The sequence below is a fragment of the Eleginops maclovinus genome, chromosome 22, assembly GCF_036324505.1.
Source record: "Eleginops maclovinus isolate JMC-PN-2008 ecotype Puerto Natales chromosome 22, JC_Emac_rtc_rv5, whole genome shotgun sequence".
Taxonomy (NCBI): Eukaryota; Metazoa; Chordata; class Actinopteri; order Perciformes; family Eleginopidae; genus Eleginops; species Eleginops maclovinus.
The window spans coordinates 2622807-2643464 of NC_086370.1; the positions used below are offsets into that span (position 1 = coordinate 2622807).

The following is a 20658-nucleotide window of genomic DNA, read 5'->3' on the forward strand; positions in this document are numbered from 1 at the left end:
AGACCGAGAGGGAGGGATCAACGGTAGAAAAGGTGCGTTCCAAAACTGAACTGCTTCACCCGGCTACCCACGATAAACATGCTTGTGTAGTTAGTCAAGATCTGGTTTTTTTGTTACATTCTACAAATTTCACACTTGACTAGATGTTGCTCTCTGTTCATGACCTAATGGAGAGTAAACAACATTGCGTGTAATGTCAGACCCATGGATGTATAAAAAGAACTCTCGTATATATATGAAATGCGGTACGCCGGTGAATATATCAAGCATGCAAATGAGCATGTCGCTCGCGGGAGGAAGTTGATGTCCAAAACAATAACTATCTGATATTTTAAAGATTTCTCAGGGGATCGCATGGTTGGGCAATAATCAGAAGTGGAAAATTACTTAGATCTTGTACTTGAGTAAAAGTAGAAGTACCAAAGTGTAGGAGTACTCTGTTACAACAAATAGTCCTGCAATCAAAATGTTACTCAAGTAAAGGTAAACAAGTATTGGCATTAAATATACTTAAAGTACCAAAAGCAAAGCTAGTCATCTGCAGATTGGTCCATTTCAGAATAATATGATATGTTTTGATATAATTATTGATCATTAAAGTGTTCTCAGAGCTGGTAAAGGTGCAGCTAGTTTTGATGACTCTGTATACTGCAGGGTAGCTGCTGAATTTACTCCAGGTGGAACTCAAGTCTGATATAAGGGCTGATTATATTTCATCATTAATACAAATGGAGTAAAAGTACACCTTTTACCTCAATACTCATGTAAAGTACAGGCCCGTCAAAATTGTATTCAAGTACAGTACTTGAATTAATCCACTTAGTTACTTTACAGCACTGGGAATACTGTTATATGTTATCTTCACTGTCTCAATAATTATTTATGTTGCACAAAACAGACTGTACTTTTAAAACACGAGGATTTTTCTAAAAATTAAATATGTACTGTTGAATGCTCCTGCATATTAGGATGTATTTGCATATAGTCTTCCTCATAAATCAGGTTTAATAAAAAAGCAGGTAAAATGTGATTTCAAGGGTCCACAGGATTCCTTACAAAAACATAACATAATTTCCGGTGGTGGAGGTCATACAGACGATTGGTTTATTTAGTTTCAATTGTGAAATTGCGTAAATACAATAGAATGGCATAAAATGGCAAACGTGAAAATATGGAACAGTGCTTGCAGTGGGCACACTTGACTCCTTTTTGATTGAATTTTAGTATATCGTGGCGAAGTTCATTTGTTTCGTTAAGTCAATCAAAAAAATAAAACTCATATATTATATGGATTCATTACACACAAAGTGAAATCTTTCAAGCCTTTATTTATCTTAAACTTGATGACTACGGTTTACAGCAAATGAAAACCCCAAAATCAGTATCTCAGAAATTAAAATAATACACAAGACCTATAAAAAAAACGGCCTTCTGAGAACAATGTTCATATGAATCCACTCAGTACTTGGTTGGGCCTCCTTTTGCATGAATTGCTGCATTATTGTACAATATTGATATTCTAATTTTCTGAGATACTGATTTTTGGGTTTTCATTAGCTGTAAGCCATAGTCATCAAGATTAAGACAAATAAAGGCTTGAAATATTTCACTTTGTGTGTAATGAATCCATATAATATATGAGTTTAATTTTTTTAATTCACTGAAAAATGAACTTTTCCACGATATTCTAATATATTGAGATGCACATGTATGTCTAAACTTAAGCTTCAGCCATATTAGGACTGTGTGACAAAAACTACTTTGTTTGATAATACGTTTTGAGAAGAGTAACTTTATTACCTGCAAAGATAAGACAAGTACTTGTTAGACAAAAGTGTAGTAGTTTTAATGACATGTTTGTTTGTTAGATAGATAGATAGATAGATAGATAGATAGATAGATAGATAGATAGATAGATAGACAGACAGACAGACAGACAGACAGACAGACAGACAGACAGACAGACAGACAGACAGACAGACAGATAGATAGATAGTTGGAGGGGCTTGGGACAAGATTCTCATTGCCATAACAACACTGTAGCTACTGCCCATATGACAATAAAGCCTTTGAATCTTTGAATTGAATGCATAATAAAACGCGTTTACTGTTTAATAAATAATTCCCATACTCCAGCTTAATATCACACCTCGAATGCATCATAAGTACTTTGTAATAAACAAGTCCCATATTCCAGCTTTATGTCACGACTTGAATGCATCATAAGACGTGTCTACTTTCCTCTGCACTTCCTGCTTTCACCGCAGAGGAGAAGTGGGACTGAACGAAAACAAAATGCGATAGTTTAACTTTACTGATGAGCTGGGGTCAATGACAGCGTTAACAACTCTTCTCGGCATAGCTCACCAACCTCTTAGCTAAATGTCATATCTCTTTACCTAAAGCGCGTGGCATTAATATAACATTAAGCATGCAGTTTCCTCCCACCAATGGAGACTTTACGTTCGTCTCTTCGACAGAAGCTGAAGGTAGGCTAACCAGCAGAGCTCCACAGCTAGCAGGCCTCAGAAGAGCTAACCTCTCACCAGTGTTACGTTACGTTTTCCTTTTTATTCATTTTAAATTAGTGCATTTACCAACCTACGAATTCATTCAGACAGTGGGCTCTTTGTAATATTAAACAATCTATTTAAATGTGCCAGCTATCGTTTAGCTATGCTAATGGGTAGCCGACTGATACGTGTCGTTCACGAAGCTAGCTTACAAATACCATTAAAACAATGTAAGCTTTATTTGATATAACTCACTGTTCAGGCTGTGTTGCTATTAAAGACACACGTTATTCTTGAAATAAAGCTCAATGGTAATGCAGTATAGAAATGGCCACAATATAACACTGTTGTTTACTCTGGCCAACACCTGATGTAGTTGGGGGAGTTCAGTGGTGAAAAGTAACTAAGTAGATTTACTCAGCTAATGTACTTAATTGCAATTCTGAGGAACTTGTACTACACACTTTAGTTCCACCTGGAGTAAATTCAGCAGCTACCTTGCAGTATACAAAGCCATTAAAACTAGCTGCACCTTTACCAGCTCTGAGAACACTTTAATGATCAATCATTATAAAACATATCAGAGAAATTATTCTGAAATGGACCAATCAAACAATGACTACTTCTACTGTCGCTACTTTAAGTACATTTAGATGAGAGTACTTTCTACTTTCACTGGAGGAACATTTAGAATGCAGGACTTTTACTGTAACAGAGTATTCCTACACTCTGGTACTTCTACTTTTACTAAAGTACAAGACCTGAGTACTTCTACTTTTACTCAAGTACAACATCTTAGTACTTCTCCCAGCTCTGAGAGAGTTAAGGTATAGTAATATAGTTAAATACAGTAAAAACAGACATAACATAAAATAGACTCTTTGTTAGGGATGGGTATCGTTAAGGTTTTAACAATAATTATAAAACACATCAGATATATTGTTCTGAAATTGGTCTAATCTGCATAATGACTACTTTTACTGTCTGTACTTTAAGAGGATTTTGATGCTAATACTTTTGTACTTTTACTTGAGTAACATTTTGAATGCAGGACTTTTACTGTAACAGAGTATTCCTACACTCTGGTGCATCTACTTTACTCAAGTACAAGACCTGAGTACTTCTACTTTACTCAAGTACAAGACCTGAGTACTTCTACTTTACTCAAGTACAAGACCTGAGTACTTCTACTTTACTCAAGTACAAGACCTGAGTACTTCTACTTTTACTCAAGTACAAGACCTGAGTACTTCTACTTTTACTCAAGTACAACATCTGAGTACTTCTACTTTACTCAAGTACAAGACCTGAGTACTTCTACTTTTACTCAAGTACAACATCTGAGTACTTCTACTTTTACTCAAGTACAAGACCTGAGTACTTCTACTTTTACTCAAGTACAACATCTGAGTACTTCTACTTTTACTCAAGTAACAGACCTGAGTACTTCTCCCATCTCTGCGTACCTGACATGGTAACGTGACTCGTAATTGGGGCGACGGAGCTACGCGTTACGGCAGGCGCAGTCTGCATGATGCCGTTTGGCCAGATTGCTCATATTTCCGCGATTACAAACGAGCATTGTCCACATCAAGCTGTATTGAGTGTCATTTTTGAATGCTCTGTTTTCTCCGTCCCCGGCAGATCTGTGTGTGTGCACTACACTGTGAGCGAGCTGCCCCGCCCCGCCGCACACAGAGCAGAGAGAGATCGCTCCTCTGGAGTGAAGAGAGTGGAAATAATATTGCAAATTAAACCGAGTTGATTCGAACTGAGAGTAGACACTAAAAAAAGAACTACAATATTTACTACATTTTCCTGAATAAATGCTGTACAATGATGGTACTATATGCAAGATATTCAAGTATATGTTTCCAAAACCTATAGAGCAGGGCGAAGAAGTAGCAGTAAACATAACTACATTTTATACATTGATAATAAGTGAATGACACACACAGCTTCCAGGTGCCATTGTGTACCTGTGTCATGTTAAGCTGATTGGTAAAACTCCCCCTGCATGAATAAATAAATGGGAAAAATCAAATGAACAATCTTCGATTAGTTGATCACTCATTTAGTCTACATGATAAAATAACACAGAAAAGTTGCCACCTGCATTTTCGAGAAACCGAGGTGCTGTCTTTAAATTGCCTTTATTTGTGCAAACAACAGTACAAACCCAAATATATACCATTTACAAGAAACAGCAGCAAACACTCACATTAATGATTATTGATTACTTAATGGTTTCAGCTTTAGTTCAGGTGGATGGTTCTTTTCTTCTCCAGTACTGAGTGAGATGGTTATTTTCTCAAAAGGGAATATATAATGGGGGAACTGATATTAGTTGGTCTTGTGCGAGATGGAGTTAAACAACTGTGACAAAACAGCTGTTAAACATTCATACTGTGTCTGCGGTATTTCTTCACACATCCTAGTACTTAATGTTTTCCCTGTGCCTCACCACTCAAACAAGCAAACATGTTGTCCACAGAGCTCAGCGGCACCATCAGTGCTCCGGACATCAAGCTGAACCTGGGCAGTGAGAATGGGAAAGACCCGTATGCCACCACCTTCCTGAGGCAGCGAGGCTACGGCTGGCTGCTGGAGGTGGAGGAGGATGAGAGTGAAGAGAGCAAACCTCTGCTGTGAGTTACTGTTTTTTAAACTCGTGCTTTAAAAAAAAAAAAAGGACTCAGATCTATGTTTTTTCAACAGCAGCATGCTTTTTGTTATGGATCAAATGTTCCAAGCCAGTGGGTAGTGTGTGACTATCTGGCTGTAGCTCACACAAGCCTTTAGTGGCTACAAACCTTCTACAGAGTGACAGAGACGACCTGCCTATAGCCAGTGCGTTCTAGTTGATTAGTTAGGTACAATTAGGCTTTAAGTTAACACCAGTATCAGCAGGTAATCTCTAATCAAGAGTGGACGCAGTGTGATGACATTATTACACACATCATGGCCATGCAGCTGTTGAATATGATTAAGAAAGTGTAACGCTGGGCAAATAATTGAAAAGTCAATTAAGACAAAATATACTTTATTGATCCTAGTTTGGGAAATTATTTAGTCACAGTAGCATGTAGACAAGCAATGCACATGAGTTAAAATAAAAAATAAACAGTAACAGCTCTGGAAAAAATTAAGAGACCCCTCCTAATTGTTCTTAAATCTTTATCTTTACATGTATGGCAGCCATTCCCGTGTCTGTTGAATTCCAACACAGAGAAATGTTGTCAGTAGTTTATAGAATACCCAAAACCTCAAAGACATACCTATAAATGGTAAAACCAGAGAAACTGTTAATGCTACAGGTACATAAAAAGAAAAACAGTACATATAGTATATACATATCACCAATAAAAAATGTATACCTAGAGTATTTCTAATGAAATATACAGTATTAATATGCAGATTAACATATATCAATGAAGTTAGTGTACTTTGATAGGCCAGCAGCATCTGTAAACCAAATGTAAACAATCAAAACTATTTACATTAAAAGTTAGCGACATGTAGTATTTGCATTAAAGATTAGTAAGTAATTACAGTTTGGAATAGACCAACTCATTTTATGAACACACCACTGTAATGTAACTAAACATATTTGAGTAATTCCCTCCTTCAAACAGGACGACACCTTTCCCTGTCAGTCACCTGACATTACAACAGCAAGGGGAACCCTAGAGAGGGAACTGCAGTCCCTGAATTAAACCAGTCGGTGCTGTTTGGTTCAGTTGACATTGTTGAGAGAGGTGTGCTGCGTTCAGGACAGGCAGCTAGGCTAGCTTTCAGAGTGGAGTCAGGTCCGCAGTGAACCATTAATGTGAATATTCAGTATGATTCGTCACGGAAAACATTTTACAGCTCCTTAAGAACAAAGCACAACTGAGATTATTAGTGTATTACCTGCAGCTTAATATAATGACAGAGGTTAAACTCAGTGATAGCTACAGGGGTACCCCAGAGCAGAAAGGGAGCCTGTCTGTCCACTCTGAACACAAATGTTCCAAATATGATCTCTATATACATCAAACATCCTGCTGATGAAATAATAAGACAACTTGAACTTTTCAAATGTATTAGTTATATTACTTATCATCTAGATATTATCAGATAAGAGTTTGTTACAGCTAAATGCGTCTCGTTAATGCTACCTGTCATTTCAATGATTTTCTGTGAGTTGTTCACTACAGTAACTTAGCAGCTCCACAGACAGGATGGAGAATCATGTGCACAGATGTATTAAATAAGATATTGTTTGTTTATTGTCACAGAGGAGAAGGTGACGATTAGCTTTGATGCTGACTTTAGTTCATCTCTCCCAGCCCTTTGAAACAGTGATTGAACAGTGAGTCAGGTGCTGCTGCTGAAGCACTTATAAAGCATGTTTTACTTTATGCCACATCCCAATTATTATCTACACAGAATCCAAAAAGTGGCTGATGTTAGATGCAGAGACAACTGACTGGTCCCTCATCAATAAACAGTTGAACAGCTCTGATGATGAATGTTGTTTTGTCTCTGTGAAGGGAGGAGTTGGACATCGACCTGAAGGACATCTATTACAAAATCCGCTGTGTGCTGATGCCCATGCCGTCTCTGGGTTTCAACCGGCAGGTGGTCAGGGACAACCCAGACTTCTGGGGTCCTCTGGCCGTGGTGCTGCTCTTCTCCATGATCTCCATCTACGGACAGTTCAGGGTGAGAAGGACACTACGATGAGCACTGTGTCATCCACATTCATACATTCAGCCATGCTTCCAACAATTCCATTGCAGGACACAGCTGTACATTGTTTGTTTTTTTAAATGTTGTGAGGCTTCTTTACTTTTTTATTTATTTTACCAACTGGTGTATCTTGGACATACACGATGAGCCGACGGTGAGATCAAATATCGGAGGCTATTTGTATTTGCGGTTTGGCAGTTAAAGGAAATGGATGTGAAAAAGGAGAACAAACCCATCTTAGTCCCCCCTGCTTCCACTACCACTGCATTTATTGTACTTTATTTACTTTTTTTCTACTCTTTTATTTGCCCTACTTTGTTTGTTTGTTTTCTGTGTGTCCTCACAACATGGAAAGCGGCCGTGGGTCCCTTGAAAGGCGCTATATAAATTGAATCTATTATTATTTTCCTTTTTCGTCCTTTTTATTTCCCCGTGTTCTGTCCCTGTGGGGGTGTGAGTAATACTTTTCTCTATGTGATGTCGTCCTGCTCCATACAAACCCAGTAATACAATGGTGGCACTACCTTTGATTTTAAGGTGTAATCCACCATCCTTGTTGTGATTTAACAAAACATCGGATCAGTGTGTATAATACAGCTAATATCTGAAAGTCCCCGAAAACTTCATTTCCATTGGCGTCAGCTCCTGAGAAGTGCCGAATGTATAATGTAGCAAGGCGTGCAGAGAACAGTGGACACAAAGACAGAATCTGTGGTAGTTTAGTTCCTGCAGCGGGAAAGAGCTTTTTCCTCACTCACTGTTCAGAACAAAATACAGCTGAAGCTAATGAAGGCGCCTCTGTTTCACTCGTATGCTAAATTTATAAAGCACAACTTCAAATTGAAGACATCATACTGAATTTAAAGTCATATGTGTGGAGCTGTTTATTATTTGTATGTCTTTTTTAAGGAGTGCAGATTTAACAGACAATACAAACGTGTTTCACATTTTCTGGGTTTGGTTTTCTTATTACAGGAAGCTTCAATACTACCCCTGTTTTGTTAAATACAACAAAACAGACAGAATCCCCCTTAAATAGATGACTAATTAAAAAAGAATAACTAGAGGGGGAACTTTTAGACTTCTAAAATGTCTTTGAGTTTCCTTTCAGCTTGTACCTGATCTTTTCCAATTTGAGGAAGTTCATAACATCCTGCAGCCATTGAGAGGTGGATGGGGCTCAGATTTCCACCAAAGCAGAAGTAGCCTTCTTGCTAGTTGCTACCAATGATGTAAATGCTAAGGTGGCTAACTGAGGTGAAAAATTCCTTTTATAAAATAAGTAGAAATATACTAAATAGAAAATACTAGTCTTGCAGGCCACCATGCTGCAATAAAGGGGCAATGTTTTAATATTTTAGACATAGTGTCAAAATAGCCCTGCCAAAAATGAAATAACTTTGGGCGTAAGTAGAACATGTGACATGGATCAGTTCTTTAGTACCTATTGTTGATAATATGCAGGTCAGGGAGTTGTTGTAGTCACAAGTTTTCAGTGTTGATGCTGAACTGTCAAAGCTTTTATTTGGCAGGTCGTGTCTTGGATCATCACCATCTGGATATTTGGCTCACTAACAATCTTCCTGCTGGCTCGTGTTCTGGGTGGTGAGGTAAGCAGCGGACACACAGTCATCTCCTCAGTCATCACTGGAACCTGTTCTCATGGAGCCCCCTTGTTCTTCTGAGCAGGTTTCCTTCGGCCAGGTTCTTGGAGTGATAGGATATTCCCTTCTGCCTCTCATCGTTATCGCTCCGTTACTCTTGGTGATTGGAGGGTTTGAGATGGTTTCTACACTAATCAAAGTGAGTCAAACGTGTAAAATGAAGGACCTGAATCCTTCCTGAACGCTGTGTTGTATGTGAGGATAAAGGGCACCTAAGAAAACCTGTTTCTGGTATGAGAAGAGGAATGTTAATAAAAAATGTGTTTTATTTTTGACCTTCTTTTATTGGCATTTTATTTCCAGCGAAAGTTTTTTTTTCTTATTCTTCGTGTATTTTGTTTTTGTTGCAGTGAACAATAATTAAAAAGAGAAAAATAAAAACAACATAAATTATTATAAATAATGGACATGTAAACATAGTAAAATACTTTGTAATACATCAGCCCCAGATTAACTCAATTCACAATGAACATTTGAACAACCTCTTGCTATCTGAGTGATGTGGAACCTCTGAGATTGATGAATAAATGTCATATTTCTGGTATCGTGTGCTCCTATCTTTCAGCTGTTCGGAGTGTTCTGGGCTGCTTACAGCGCGGCGTCACTGCTCGTCGGAGATGAATTCAAAACCAAGAAGCCCCTCCTCATATATCCAATTTTCCTTTTGTACATCTACTTCCTATCATTATATACTGGTGTGTGACTGGATGAGCTTCACTTTTGGACATTTTCATGGACATCGACCCTGGAGCATGGGGGAGGTTGGGTCAAATGGAAACAATGGAACAAGATTTTTTTTAAAAGGTGTTTATTTCTTTTTAAACTGTTAAATTGTAGAAGGTGGGGAGTAGGAAATATATATCATTGTATATAGGTGTCTCTTGTCTTTGGTCAATTAAAATGTGTATGCTTTTACAGCTTAGCCTAACCCCTTAAACAGGATGCAGACGTCTCCTAAAACACCAGGCAGAAGTTGCAGGGTTATATATTAGTTAAATTATTTCATTTTTATTAATTATCCCTATGAAGAATTTGATGCCACATTTTTGTAGTGCATATATTCATGCTCAAAGAAGAATTGATGAAAATAATGGGATGGTACTAAAAAAAGATTGTTTTGCATAACTTTTTCATTGCTATGCGCTGAATGAATGAAAACTCCCATTTATGCTTTTCATTTTTCACAGACGTGTTTTCTTAATTTATGGATTTCAGCAGCTGAAGTGGGTCACATGGAGAAGTTGGAGTGATATTGAAACCATATCTGCTGAATATGGTGCCTTGTTTTTTCACCCCGGTTCCCATTTAATACAGAGACCAAATCATTTGATCAATAATTTCAGTAAATGAATAGTTATTTGTTCCTTCTGTTCCTGGCTGAGTTTTTCAAATGATTAACACAGTTGGCCAAACTAATATCTTAAACAGTTGTGTATACTGCAACAGGTTCCATTCATCCAAAACATCCCATTAAAAACTGTTAAGTCATCATGAGGTATATGTGCCCTCTGAGATGTCCACTGTGGGGCGCTATAGAGCAGCCACTAATTCCCCTGTTGGTGTATATCCACTGTAGAACATGTAAACCAGCGAAATTAAATGATCTTTGTCAGATGAGGCTGACGTTCTCTGCTCAGTAGGTGCTGCTACGGCTGTAATTCAATATGGACATGCTGAAGTCTCTACACTTACCAAAAATGTGAAATTTGGGTCAGACCATGTAGAGTTCCCTGTTTGTAAAGCTTCCTGTGACATGGTGAAATATGCAAAAAGCTTGCCTTTACACAGCAACAGCATTCCACAAAAAAGCAAGAAAGGTTAGGGCCAAACTTGAAATGTACTTTTAATATATATATAAAAATAAATGTTTGAACTGATCTTACAGATAAGAACTATAGTGCCACATTTTCTGAACAACTTATACACTTTATATCCCGATTCTGAAGCATGTTCCAATTTTGATTAATTTTCCAGCATACCAAGTCCCTAAAAAAACGTTCACCTGGAAGAACCTAAAGCATAGTTTTCATTTTGTAAATGAAGGCCCCCTTTAGATAAAAAACAACGATAAAGCTGGGTATGCGTTACAGTGTCGTGGCGGTTTTGGTCATACATCGTTCAGATTTGGTACGATTTTAATGTTTTGCTCCACCCTCTTGTGTCAGATATGGTTCCAAAATAATTAGATTGGGACGGCCAGAACACCACCCTCAAGGCTTCGAAACAGCAGCCCAACCTCCTGTAGGCCTACAGTCTGTGCTCGTGTCCTAGTGGTAAGCTAATTCTATAAACAAAACATGCACACAATGAAAACAAACAGCATCAAAATGTAATATGTCATAGTAAACTATACAGTACTGCATGCAAATCATTCATGTTTTGCATGAAAATACTTTCTGAAAAGAAATTCAGTCAGAAAAGAGGTGAACAGTTGGCTCACTTGGACACAGGTTGTTCTTAATTAGGAAGGTTGCTACTGAGTGCTCGTGTAGTGTAGTGACTAATGTTTCATACAGTCACATCCCATAATCAAGATCTGAGATGGAGAAACATAGCAGGTGAAATCAGTGGAGGATGTCATTGACTCATTACATTTAATTATGCCGGTCAGCAGCCAAGAGATTTAGAAGCGGAAGGGAAAGGTTCTGAGGCAATTTGATAATTTTATTTTGACGAAATATTCAGATCTTATATTACATTTCATTTAGCTGACACTTTTATCCGAAGCAACTGCAATAAACCATAGAGATAACAACCCAGAACAACCAGGAACGTGCAGGTTCATTTGCTTCAGATAAGCCAAATACATTGTATGTGCTGGTGATGTAGTTTCAAATGGGCTAAACTCTTTCAGTGCTATCTCTTTTTTTTTTATTTAATGGATAAGGTACAAGTGAAACAGGAGGGGTTCAGTTTTAGACTGAATATTTATAGACTTTCTGCTGTCCTGATATCAATGGGGGGCTCTTTTCACCATTTTGGAGCCAGGATTGCAAACGTGTTTGTATTGAGGGAGCAGCAAGCTGACTGGTTGATGCAGAGGGAAGTGCACGTGCTGGAGTGAGTTTCACCATGTCCTGGATGTACGATCCCTTCTCAGCATTGGCTAACACATCAGCAAAGAGATATGAGCCTCAGTCTGAGAGAATAGATGAGCAGGATGTAGAAGAGCGCTTCTTTCTGTTTCTTTCCCATTCTTTCAATTTTCAGGATATTTTTATGCTTCCATCATGTAATTCTCCCAAAGTCTTCCCTCAGTTTCTGAACAATACAAAACATTCTTGACTTGTGAAAGGCACAACTAAAACAGCAAAACCACAAGAGTAGTGGGCAGCAACGATGAGACCCACTACAGGAAGGAGGTGAACCAGCTGGCCACGTGGTGCAAAGATACCAATCTCTTCCTTAATGTGGAGAAAACAAAAGGTATTGTTGTTGGCTTCAGGAGAACCTCAACCCAACACCCCCACCCACTGACAATCAATGGTGCTGCTGTGGAGCAGGTGAGCAGCACCAAATTCCTGGGGGTGAATATCACAGAGGACCTCTCCAGGAGGAACAACACCATGTCACTGGCCAAGAATCTTCAGCAGTGCCTCTACTTGATCCACAAACTGAAGAGAGCAGGACCCCCCACTCCCATCGTGCACACCTTCTACCGAGGTGCCATCAAGAGCATCCTCAGCAGATGAATCACTGTGTGGTTTGGAAGCTGCACCGCCTCCAAGACCCTGCAGCGCATCATCAACACTGCTGAGAGGATCATTGGTGCTTCACTCCCATCACTCCAGAACCTCTACAACACCTGCCTCTCCCCAAAGCACTCGGCATTGTGGGTGACCCCTCCCATCCCTCCAACTGCTACTTCACCCTCCTACCTTCAGGGAGAAGGTTCCGCAGCACCCAACTGAAAAACAGCTTCTTCCAGCAGGTTGTCAGGAGGCTGAACCCTCTCCCCTCCCTCCCACCTGTCCCCACCTGGACCAGGATTTTAACACACACACACACACACACACACACACACACACACACACACACACACACACACACACACACACACACACACACACACACACACACACACACACACACAGCACCAGACACTTTTTTACTATGCTGCTATTGAAAGTCATTTGCACTACCGTACATATTTCTACTGTTGCAATTTATTCATCCTCATCTGTTTTGAAGCGACTGTTATTTTGTTATTTTGTAAATATTGAATGTTGTGCCTTTTATATGTGCCTCTTAATATGTGCATATGTATATACATGTTTATGATTGATTATGTATGTGTATATACATGTGTATATATTTGTATTTTATTCCTCGCGTTGTGAGAAACAGCATTTTGATCACCCTGTCTGTATCACACAAACAGGAGATTAACGAAAAAGATGACTTTGACTTTGTGTTCTCTTTTCTGATTTCATTGATCCAGAACCTTTAGGACCCTGTAGCTGCTATATGTTGCTTCATAGAGGAAAGTAGATTCCAGGTATGAGCCACATCCAGTGATGGAACACAACTGCCCTGTGTCTTTAAAATCATCACGTATGTGAGTGATTACATGTTCACCTGGAAAACAGCTACAGTGCAGTTAATGCTGTCACAATGCACCATACCAGTCCTGTTAACTCAAGAGTCCAGGCTGTTTCACAAGCTGCCACACAACTACAGTCCTGTTGGGGGCTCTGTGAGGCTTGTTGCATAACATGTTCACAATGACAATGCTAACATGCTAACGATTGCAGCTTTGGTGTTTAACATTATAACAACATGATAACAGTACCTCAATCTTTTTTATGATTCTGATGTCCCTTAACATAAAGAACAGCTGTGGTTGAAGGGAATATCCTTAGTTGTGCAGTTACTTTGATATAAACCAGTATTGTAAAATACAATTCTTAATTGAAGTTATGAGTCAGCAGAGCATCACATTACAATTGTTCCTGAAGGGAACATGATTGTGCATACTAAATCTCATGAGAATCCACTTCCAACACTCTTGTTTGAAGTTTGATTAATGATTTTAATTGCCTTTATTCGTTGTAAAATGCCCTTCACAGTACAGAGCACAACTGTACAGGCTGCTGTCATTAGAAAGGAGAGCTTTAGCAGGATGATGTATGCAAAGCATGTTAATAAGGGAGGTTATATAAAGCTGGATTTTAGGGGTGATGGCACATGTCAAAAAGTGGTGGAGTGAAATTTGGGTAACCTACCCTGAATTAAAAATTAAAAACATCAGTACATTTATATTATATCTCTTTCTGTTTCATAAATGTGCCTCCTGCCCCAATCACAATCTCATTGAGTATAGCAGACAAAACCTTTTCATTTTCATTTATAAAATACGTTGCTGGATTAGTTTTATGGATAAATCATGGTGTTCCGGCTGTATTTCCTTTTCTTTTATTTAATCTATAAAAAGAACTATAACAAGTGTAAAAGCTCCACTTTTAAAATATAGCAATAAGAAATAGAACTCGGTCTGTCTCTTTTTTAAAGGTTTTAATTCAACACTGTGTTAAGTAATTTGTTGTGTTCTATAACTTGTTCTATATACAACTATCAGCACAATAAAAGAACCATGGTAACCTAAGGCTACTTGTTGTTCACGGTTGTTCATTGCAGAGCCAGAGCTATTATTTTGATGGTCTTATTATGTATTGCAGCCTCTATTCTCGTGTTCTCTTGGTGTTATCGCGGGAAGTGGCAAAGAGATACGCTAGCTCCGTTTACCTATCGTGTAACTGACAGAAAGCCTAGCCTGGAGTTCCTCAGCGCTGATGGTGAATAGCCACTGCTGCGGTATCGGGCGGAGGAGAAGAAGCCGCAGAAGGAGTCAGCAGTGGCAGAGGAGTAATAGTTCGCAGATAGTCTTATAAAATTACCAGTATTATTGCATCGTCGGTTCATTACAAACGCCAGAAAGGAAGGGAAGGGAAAAATAAGGAAAGATGGCGGCCGCGGCCTCGCCGGGCTCCGGCTCCTCCACCTCTTCAGACTGGATTGTACTGAGAGACGGTTGCCTGCGATGCGACGAGGAGGGCCTGCGAAGCCTTTCCTACCACCCGGCCCTCAACGCTATCCTGGCCGTCACCAGCCGCGGCAGCATTAAAGTAATAGACGGCACTTCGGGGGCCATTCTCCAGGCTTCAGCGTTGCACGGTAAGCATCTGAGTCGTCTGTCAGCCCTGACACAAACAGTGTGAGAAACCAGCCTCTGGTTGTCAACACACACTAACGCTAAACACGACACAGGCTAGCGCTAGCTGTTCCTAGTAGTGTTATTTGGGCCTAGTTACATTACTTGTACAGGATTCCTTTTGGCTGTGCTTGTATACCGTCTTTGGATGTTGAGCGGTTTATTTTCAAATGTACAGTAGTGTTTCTCTAACGCCTGTGTTTGCTCCTGTTTACCACAGTTATGTCATAAACCATGCAAGCTAATAGCTAACTGGTTAACTTAGCACAGCGCTAGTTAGCCGGGCAACCTTTCCTGACAGTTCCTGTCATTCTAGTGGTCAGTCACGATATGTCGTTACAATGACACTTGATGTCTGGGCAATAATGTAGAAACCTAATGTTAGCTACTTGAAGGTAGTAACGTTACATTATGCTAATGGGAGTTACTGTGACAGCAACCAAGCTAGCAAGCGGCACTTTCGCTGCTTAACTCCACAGCCTGTGGTGTTTACTGTCAGTCATTTGAAAGCATCGGTTTGATGCGGAAAGTAAGCTGACTTGATGCTGAAGTTTGCTTTAATCAGAGTTGGATGAAGTACTCAGATCTTGTACTTAAGTAAAGGTAGGAGTACCAGAGTGTTGGAATACTCTGTTACAAGTCAAACTTATGCAATCAAAACGTCACTAGAAAGTAGATAAGTATTAGCATCAACTTATATTTAAAGTTCCAAAAGTAAAAGTAGTCATTGTTTGATTGGTCCATTTCAGAATAATATCTCTGATATGTTTTATAATGATTGATCATTAAAGTGTTCTCAGAGCTGGTAAAGGTGCAGCTAGTTTGAATGACTCTGTATACTGCAGGGTAGCTGCTGAATTTACTGCAGGTGAACTAAAGTCTGATTTAAGGGCTGATTATATTTACCATCATTAATCCAGATCTGTAAAGTAACTAAAGGTAATACATAAATGTACTAGAGTAAAAGTACACAATTGACCTCTGTAGTGGGGTAGAAGTACTAAGTAGGAAAAAAAAAGCCCCTCAAAATTGTACTTAAAGTATTGCGTAAATGTGCTTGGCTACTCTACACCACTGGGTGGAATCAAGCAATATTTGCTTTTTTGGATAATTCAGTCAAACAACCAGCCTAACACTTGTCTTGTTTGTGTTGCAAATCTGCACGCACAGTACAGTCACAATGTACTGACATGTACATAACATACAAAGTTTCCAAAGACTCGGAATTTCCTTTCACAAGCTGTGCTCCAAACCCGCCTGCTACCTGCAAAGCTGATCACAGTCCTCTGCTCTGTTTACACATCATAACATGGGGCAAAACGCTTTTCTTTAAAAAGCTTGAAAGAATTTCATAAACACACTTGGTTTGGTTGTTTAAAATGGTTTACATCATAAATTGTGTGAAGCTGCTGATGGATGTTGGTATTTATAAAAAACGTTCAGCCTGCCTTATATCATTTGGACAAAAGTAAAATATAAACATACATTTAGGCTAGCAATTGTTGGTTAGCACCTGTTTCCATATGAAGTGTTTACTGTGATTAAGAATCCATGGCTCAATAAGTATCCAAGTTGTTGTTAATGAGGCTGTTGACTGTAAACAGTGTTGCCACACACAGTCGCTCACATAAATACTGCTTGATTGTGGAACGTGTTAGTTTGTACCGCTCATTGTGTTTGATGGCTGCACCTATTTGAGGATTGTGTCATATGACTTTTGAGATGTAGGCTAGTATCTCACCTGTGATGATGATGATAATAATAATAATAGTAATCCTAATAATACAACACATTCTCACTTTCCAAAACAAAGTAACAAAGTCTTTTAAGCAACCATCTTCCCCTAGCTTTTCTCTAAACATGATGGTCTGTCATGTCGCTTTCTCTGAGAGGAACGTGTTTGCTGCAGTGGTTATCTGTCTGTTCTGTGTGTCAGCATCGTGAATGTCTGCTGACCTGTTTACGGTGTAACCCCCCTCAGACCCAATGTCCTCTGGGATACAGCCCCATGCAACCATGTGAAAGGATAACTAGTAACAAATGATTGATTGATTTTTTTCTGCATAAGCAAATATTGATACAAATATTGCTCCAGTGGAAGCTGTGTATGTTTATAGTATACATAAAGGTGACACTGTACATGCAATACTGAGCTGTCGGATATTCATTTTTACTTGACTTTAAATTGACTTTTATCTCAATACATCTACTGCACAGGCTCCTGGTTTTCAGGTCAGGACTGATGTTGTGTCTGTCACCATCAGATGTCTGTCGACCGGATATAGACGGTTGATCCCAGTTGAACCTGAATGCATGCTTATGTAACGTCTAGATGTGTTTTAAAACTTGTTGTTGCTATCTAGTCTCTGGGTTTGTAAGATCCATTGCTAGAGGATGACAAAACCAGAGATGGAATGGAAAGATCCTGACCGTTTTTGGGTGTTTCAAGACTGATTTCCATTTTTGTTCCTTTTTTACATGTTTTCTTTTATAAGAAAGAACAACATTATGATCAATGCCCCTCACTGCATTTCTGGTAACCTTTATAATAATTACAGATCTTATTTTGCTTTAATTGTTTTTGACTGTGTGCTTCTCTGAATTTCCCAAGGACTGGATACTTATTTGCATTGCAATATTTTAAAATGTACTTTTAATATGAAAAAGGTGTAGGAAGCCTGTACATTGTATGTGATGTCACAGACTATAGAATAACAAATAACATAGTGTGTCCATCGATAAGGGGGATTGTTACACACTGTTCAGCTTAAACGTCCTTGCCTTACTTTAATCACAGCAAGTAAGAAGCTTACAGTCATATCTTACATTGCAATAGCACAGTCCTTAGAGATTATAAATGCTTACGTTTTCAAAGATGCTCTTCTCGTTGTTTTAATAATAATGCTGGCATTTCTTTGTTTGTCTGGCTTCTGTTTGTTTTTGTCAAGCTTTCAAACATAACCCATCCTCCACCCAACTCAACCCTCCTTTTGTCAACCACCAACCATTTAAGCCAATGGACTACACACAAGGAAGATACCTTAAGTTGGTGTCATGGCAATGCAATTTAACACTGAGCTTATATCTACAAACATAACTCATATTATGAGCATCCATTGTGTAAAACCCCAAAGCAATGCAGCAAAGTATGAGAAAGGGCTGGTTAATAAATATCTGTTTTAAATTCCACAGTAGAAATAAGAAAGTTAGCATGAAAATAGAATGAATATGATGGATATTTAGCACTAGTGAAGACAACCTATGAAGACCGTCTGTCCAGTGCTTCAGACAGTGCAGAGACTCATGCTGAGTGTACAGGATGGTTAGTCACTCTTGTTTTTCAGAACAATTGTTTGGCTGTCATGTATTTGGCACAACTTGGTAGAGCAAACATGGCGAATAACTGAGGTCTCCCTGTATTTTATCTCAAAGTTCAATTGCCCAAAGATAAATGTAACTTAACCGTATTTCAGGTAGTGATTTCATCCAGCCTCCCTTCCTTCACACCTCCTGACACTCTGCTATCTTCTGTTCCTCTCACAGCTAAACCTGGTGGCCGTGTCAGGTGTCAGTACTTCCCTGCAGTGGACAAGGTGCTTTTTGTGGACGACTATGCAGTGGGATGCAGGAAGGACCTGAATGGCATCCTGCTCCTGGACACAGCTCTGCAGCCTCCTGTGTCAAAGCCGGAGGACATGGTCCAGCTGGAGCTGCCGGTGACAGAGGTGAGGGACAAGAGAGACTCATATTCACACCAGTTTTGTTTGTGCCCGTTAAAATGTGTGTTCCTTGAACTTTTCATTCCTCCCTGAGTATATAAGCCCTTGATCATGATAAACTGCTCATTGTTATTACTTCTGCACTGCCTGTTTGGGTCTTTCTCTGGTTTTGTAGTGAATATTTTATTGCCTTAATTAAGTCAAAGCCCCCTGAACAGTGGGTGCCCCAGGTGGTGTTCTTTGGAGCCAGCAGGAACACTCATTGATTATGTTAATCGCTAACAGCTAACACAAACTATGTTGTTCTAAATAAAAGTCAAACATGTTATCATGTTGGCAGAACAGTCATCACACTTATTGATGTTTAATGACCTGATGTCACAACCTGTATATATCAAATTGTTCTAGATACTACACACTACACATTTACACAAGCCATGTTTTGTCATTGATGCAACATTTGGCAGGAAATATACTCTGGTGCTGATGCTTACAGATGCCTTGCATAGGCCATTTAAGGATGCGTTGCCACGATCGCTGCTTGACAAAATCCTAGGGGAAACAGAGGAGCACTCATCTGCTATTATATCTTACTGTTCAACTGCATCGCAACAGCTTCCATGATGTACCTAAAAAATGAAATGTTGTAAGGCACATTGTACCGGTCAATACCAATTATCTGACACTTGCTGTGGGGCCACTTGTTAGGTTAATGTTCCTGAATGTATCTACAGTGACATGTGACTGAGGTCATATAATCATGCATTTAACGGCTCGACAACCCCAGAAATCCTTTCTTTGCTATGAAGATGGTACCAGTATCTGACTCTGACTGTGTGTGTGTTTGTGTTTGTCTTGTGTTTTTAGGCCCAGCAGATGCTGTCCGCCTGTCAGGAAAAGATTGACGTGTCTAACACAGAGGGCTATGAACTCTTCATCACCCAGCTCAAAGAAGGCCTGAAGAATACCTCACACGAGACGGCAGCCAATCACAAAGTGGCCAAGGTTAGTCTGAAATCTTTCAAAAGGTGACAATTCTTACATGTTACATCTTTAGAGGCTTTCTTTCCATGCTAATACCAGCACATTAGGGACATGTCATTTAGCTGTTAGTGACACCTGAAAGTCACAGACGGGTTTCAGTATGGGATGTCTCAGAAGATCATGTGAGAAGGAAGACTAATGATCCTCCCACTCAGGACACTCTGAGTACTGCAGAGTCATTTGTTCCACTTGTTCCCCTGTGCTCTTACTGCTGTCACTGCCTGTGGGCAAAAGAAGAGCTGCATTCATTGTAGGTTAGGTTCTTTAGGGTGGACACAATAACATGAACACTTGTATAATCTATTGCCATCCAATGCAATAGCCTTAAATGAAAATGTGCTCTGTAAGTCTTATGTTGAATTATTGTTAACACTGAGCTGTTGATTCAGCCGGTACTATGTTATGGCGTTGGATTACATGATCTTTTACCGGTTTTATGGTCTTAGATTTAAGTATATATGCATATCTATCTATATATACATATGGATTTAAATATATATTAAGTACAAAATACCTGTAAGTACATTCTAGGGTACAAATGGAATTCACACAATTTCTTTCAAGATGTGATTGTTTTTTCTCACTGCCAGTTTAAACACAGCCGTGTTGGCACAGCTAGTTTTCTCTCCCAACTATTGATAGCATAACAAACTATGACTAAGGTCATCCTGTGCCCTCCTTTCAGAATCTTGCTATAGCTAAGTGTGAAGTCGTGTCAGGGATCTCTGCCTGGGGGTCCGTCTAGATTACCTTATCCAACAAAACCACGCTAA

At 39.2% G+C, this 20658-nt stretch overlaps 2 protein-coding genes across 2 annotated transcripts in view; both read left to right on the plus strand.

Moving 5' to 3' along the window:
- The first annotated feature begins 2238 nt into the window (after nt 1-2238).
- On the plus strand, nt 2239-10523 carry yipf4 (Yip1 domain family, member 4). Its single transcript, XM_063874951.1, has 6 exons — nt 2239-2489; nt 5008-5161; nt 7049-7220; nt 8780-8857; nt 8937-9050; nt 9477-10523. The coding sequence occupies exons 1-6, from the start codon at nt 2432-2434 to the stop codon at nt 9612-9614; spliced, it is 714 nt and encodes a 237-aa protein (XP_063731021.1). The 5' UTR covers nt 2239-2431; the 3' UTR covers nt 9615-10523.
- Nucleotides 10524-14679: 4156 nt separating this feature from the next.
- birc6 (baculoviral IAP repeat containing 6) overlaps nt 14680-20658 on the plus strand; it is a 90091-nt gene continuing 84112 nt past the window's right edge. Inside the window, exons 1-3 of the mRNA XM_063874736.1 lie at nt 14680-15085; nt 18666-18847; nt 19709-19846. Of these exons, the coding sequence (XP_063730806.1) occupies nt 14875-15085; nt 18666-18847; nt 19709-19846 (531 nt within the window). The 5' untranslated portion in view covers nt 14680-14874. The remainder of the gene's footprint in view (nt 15086-18665; nt 18848-19708; nt 19847-20658) is intronic.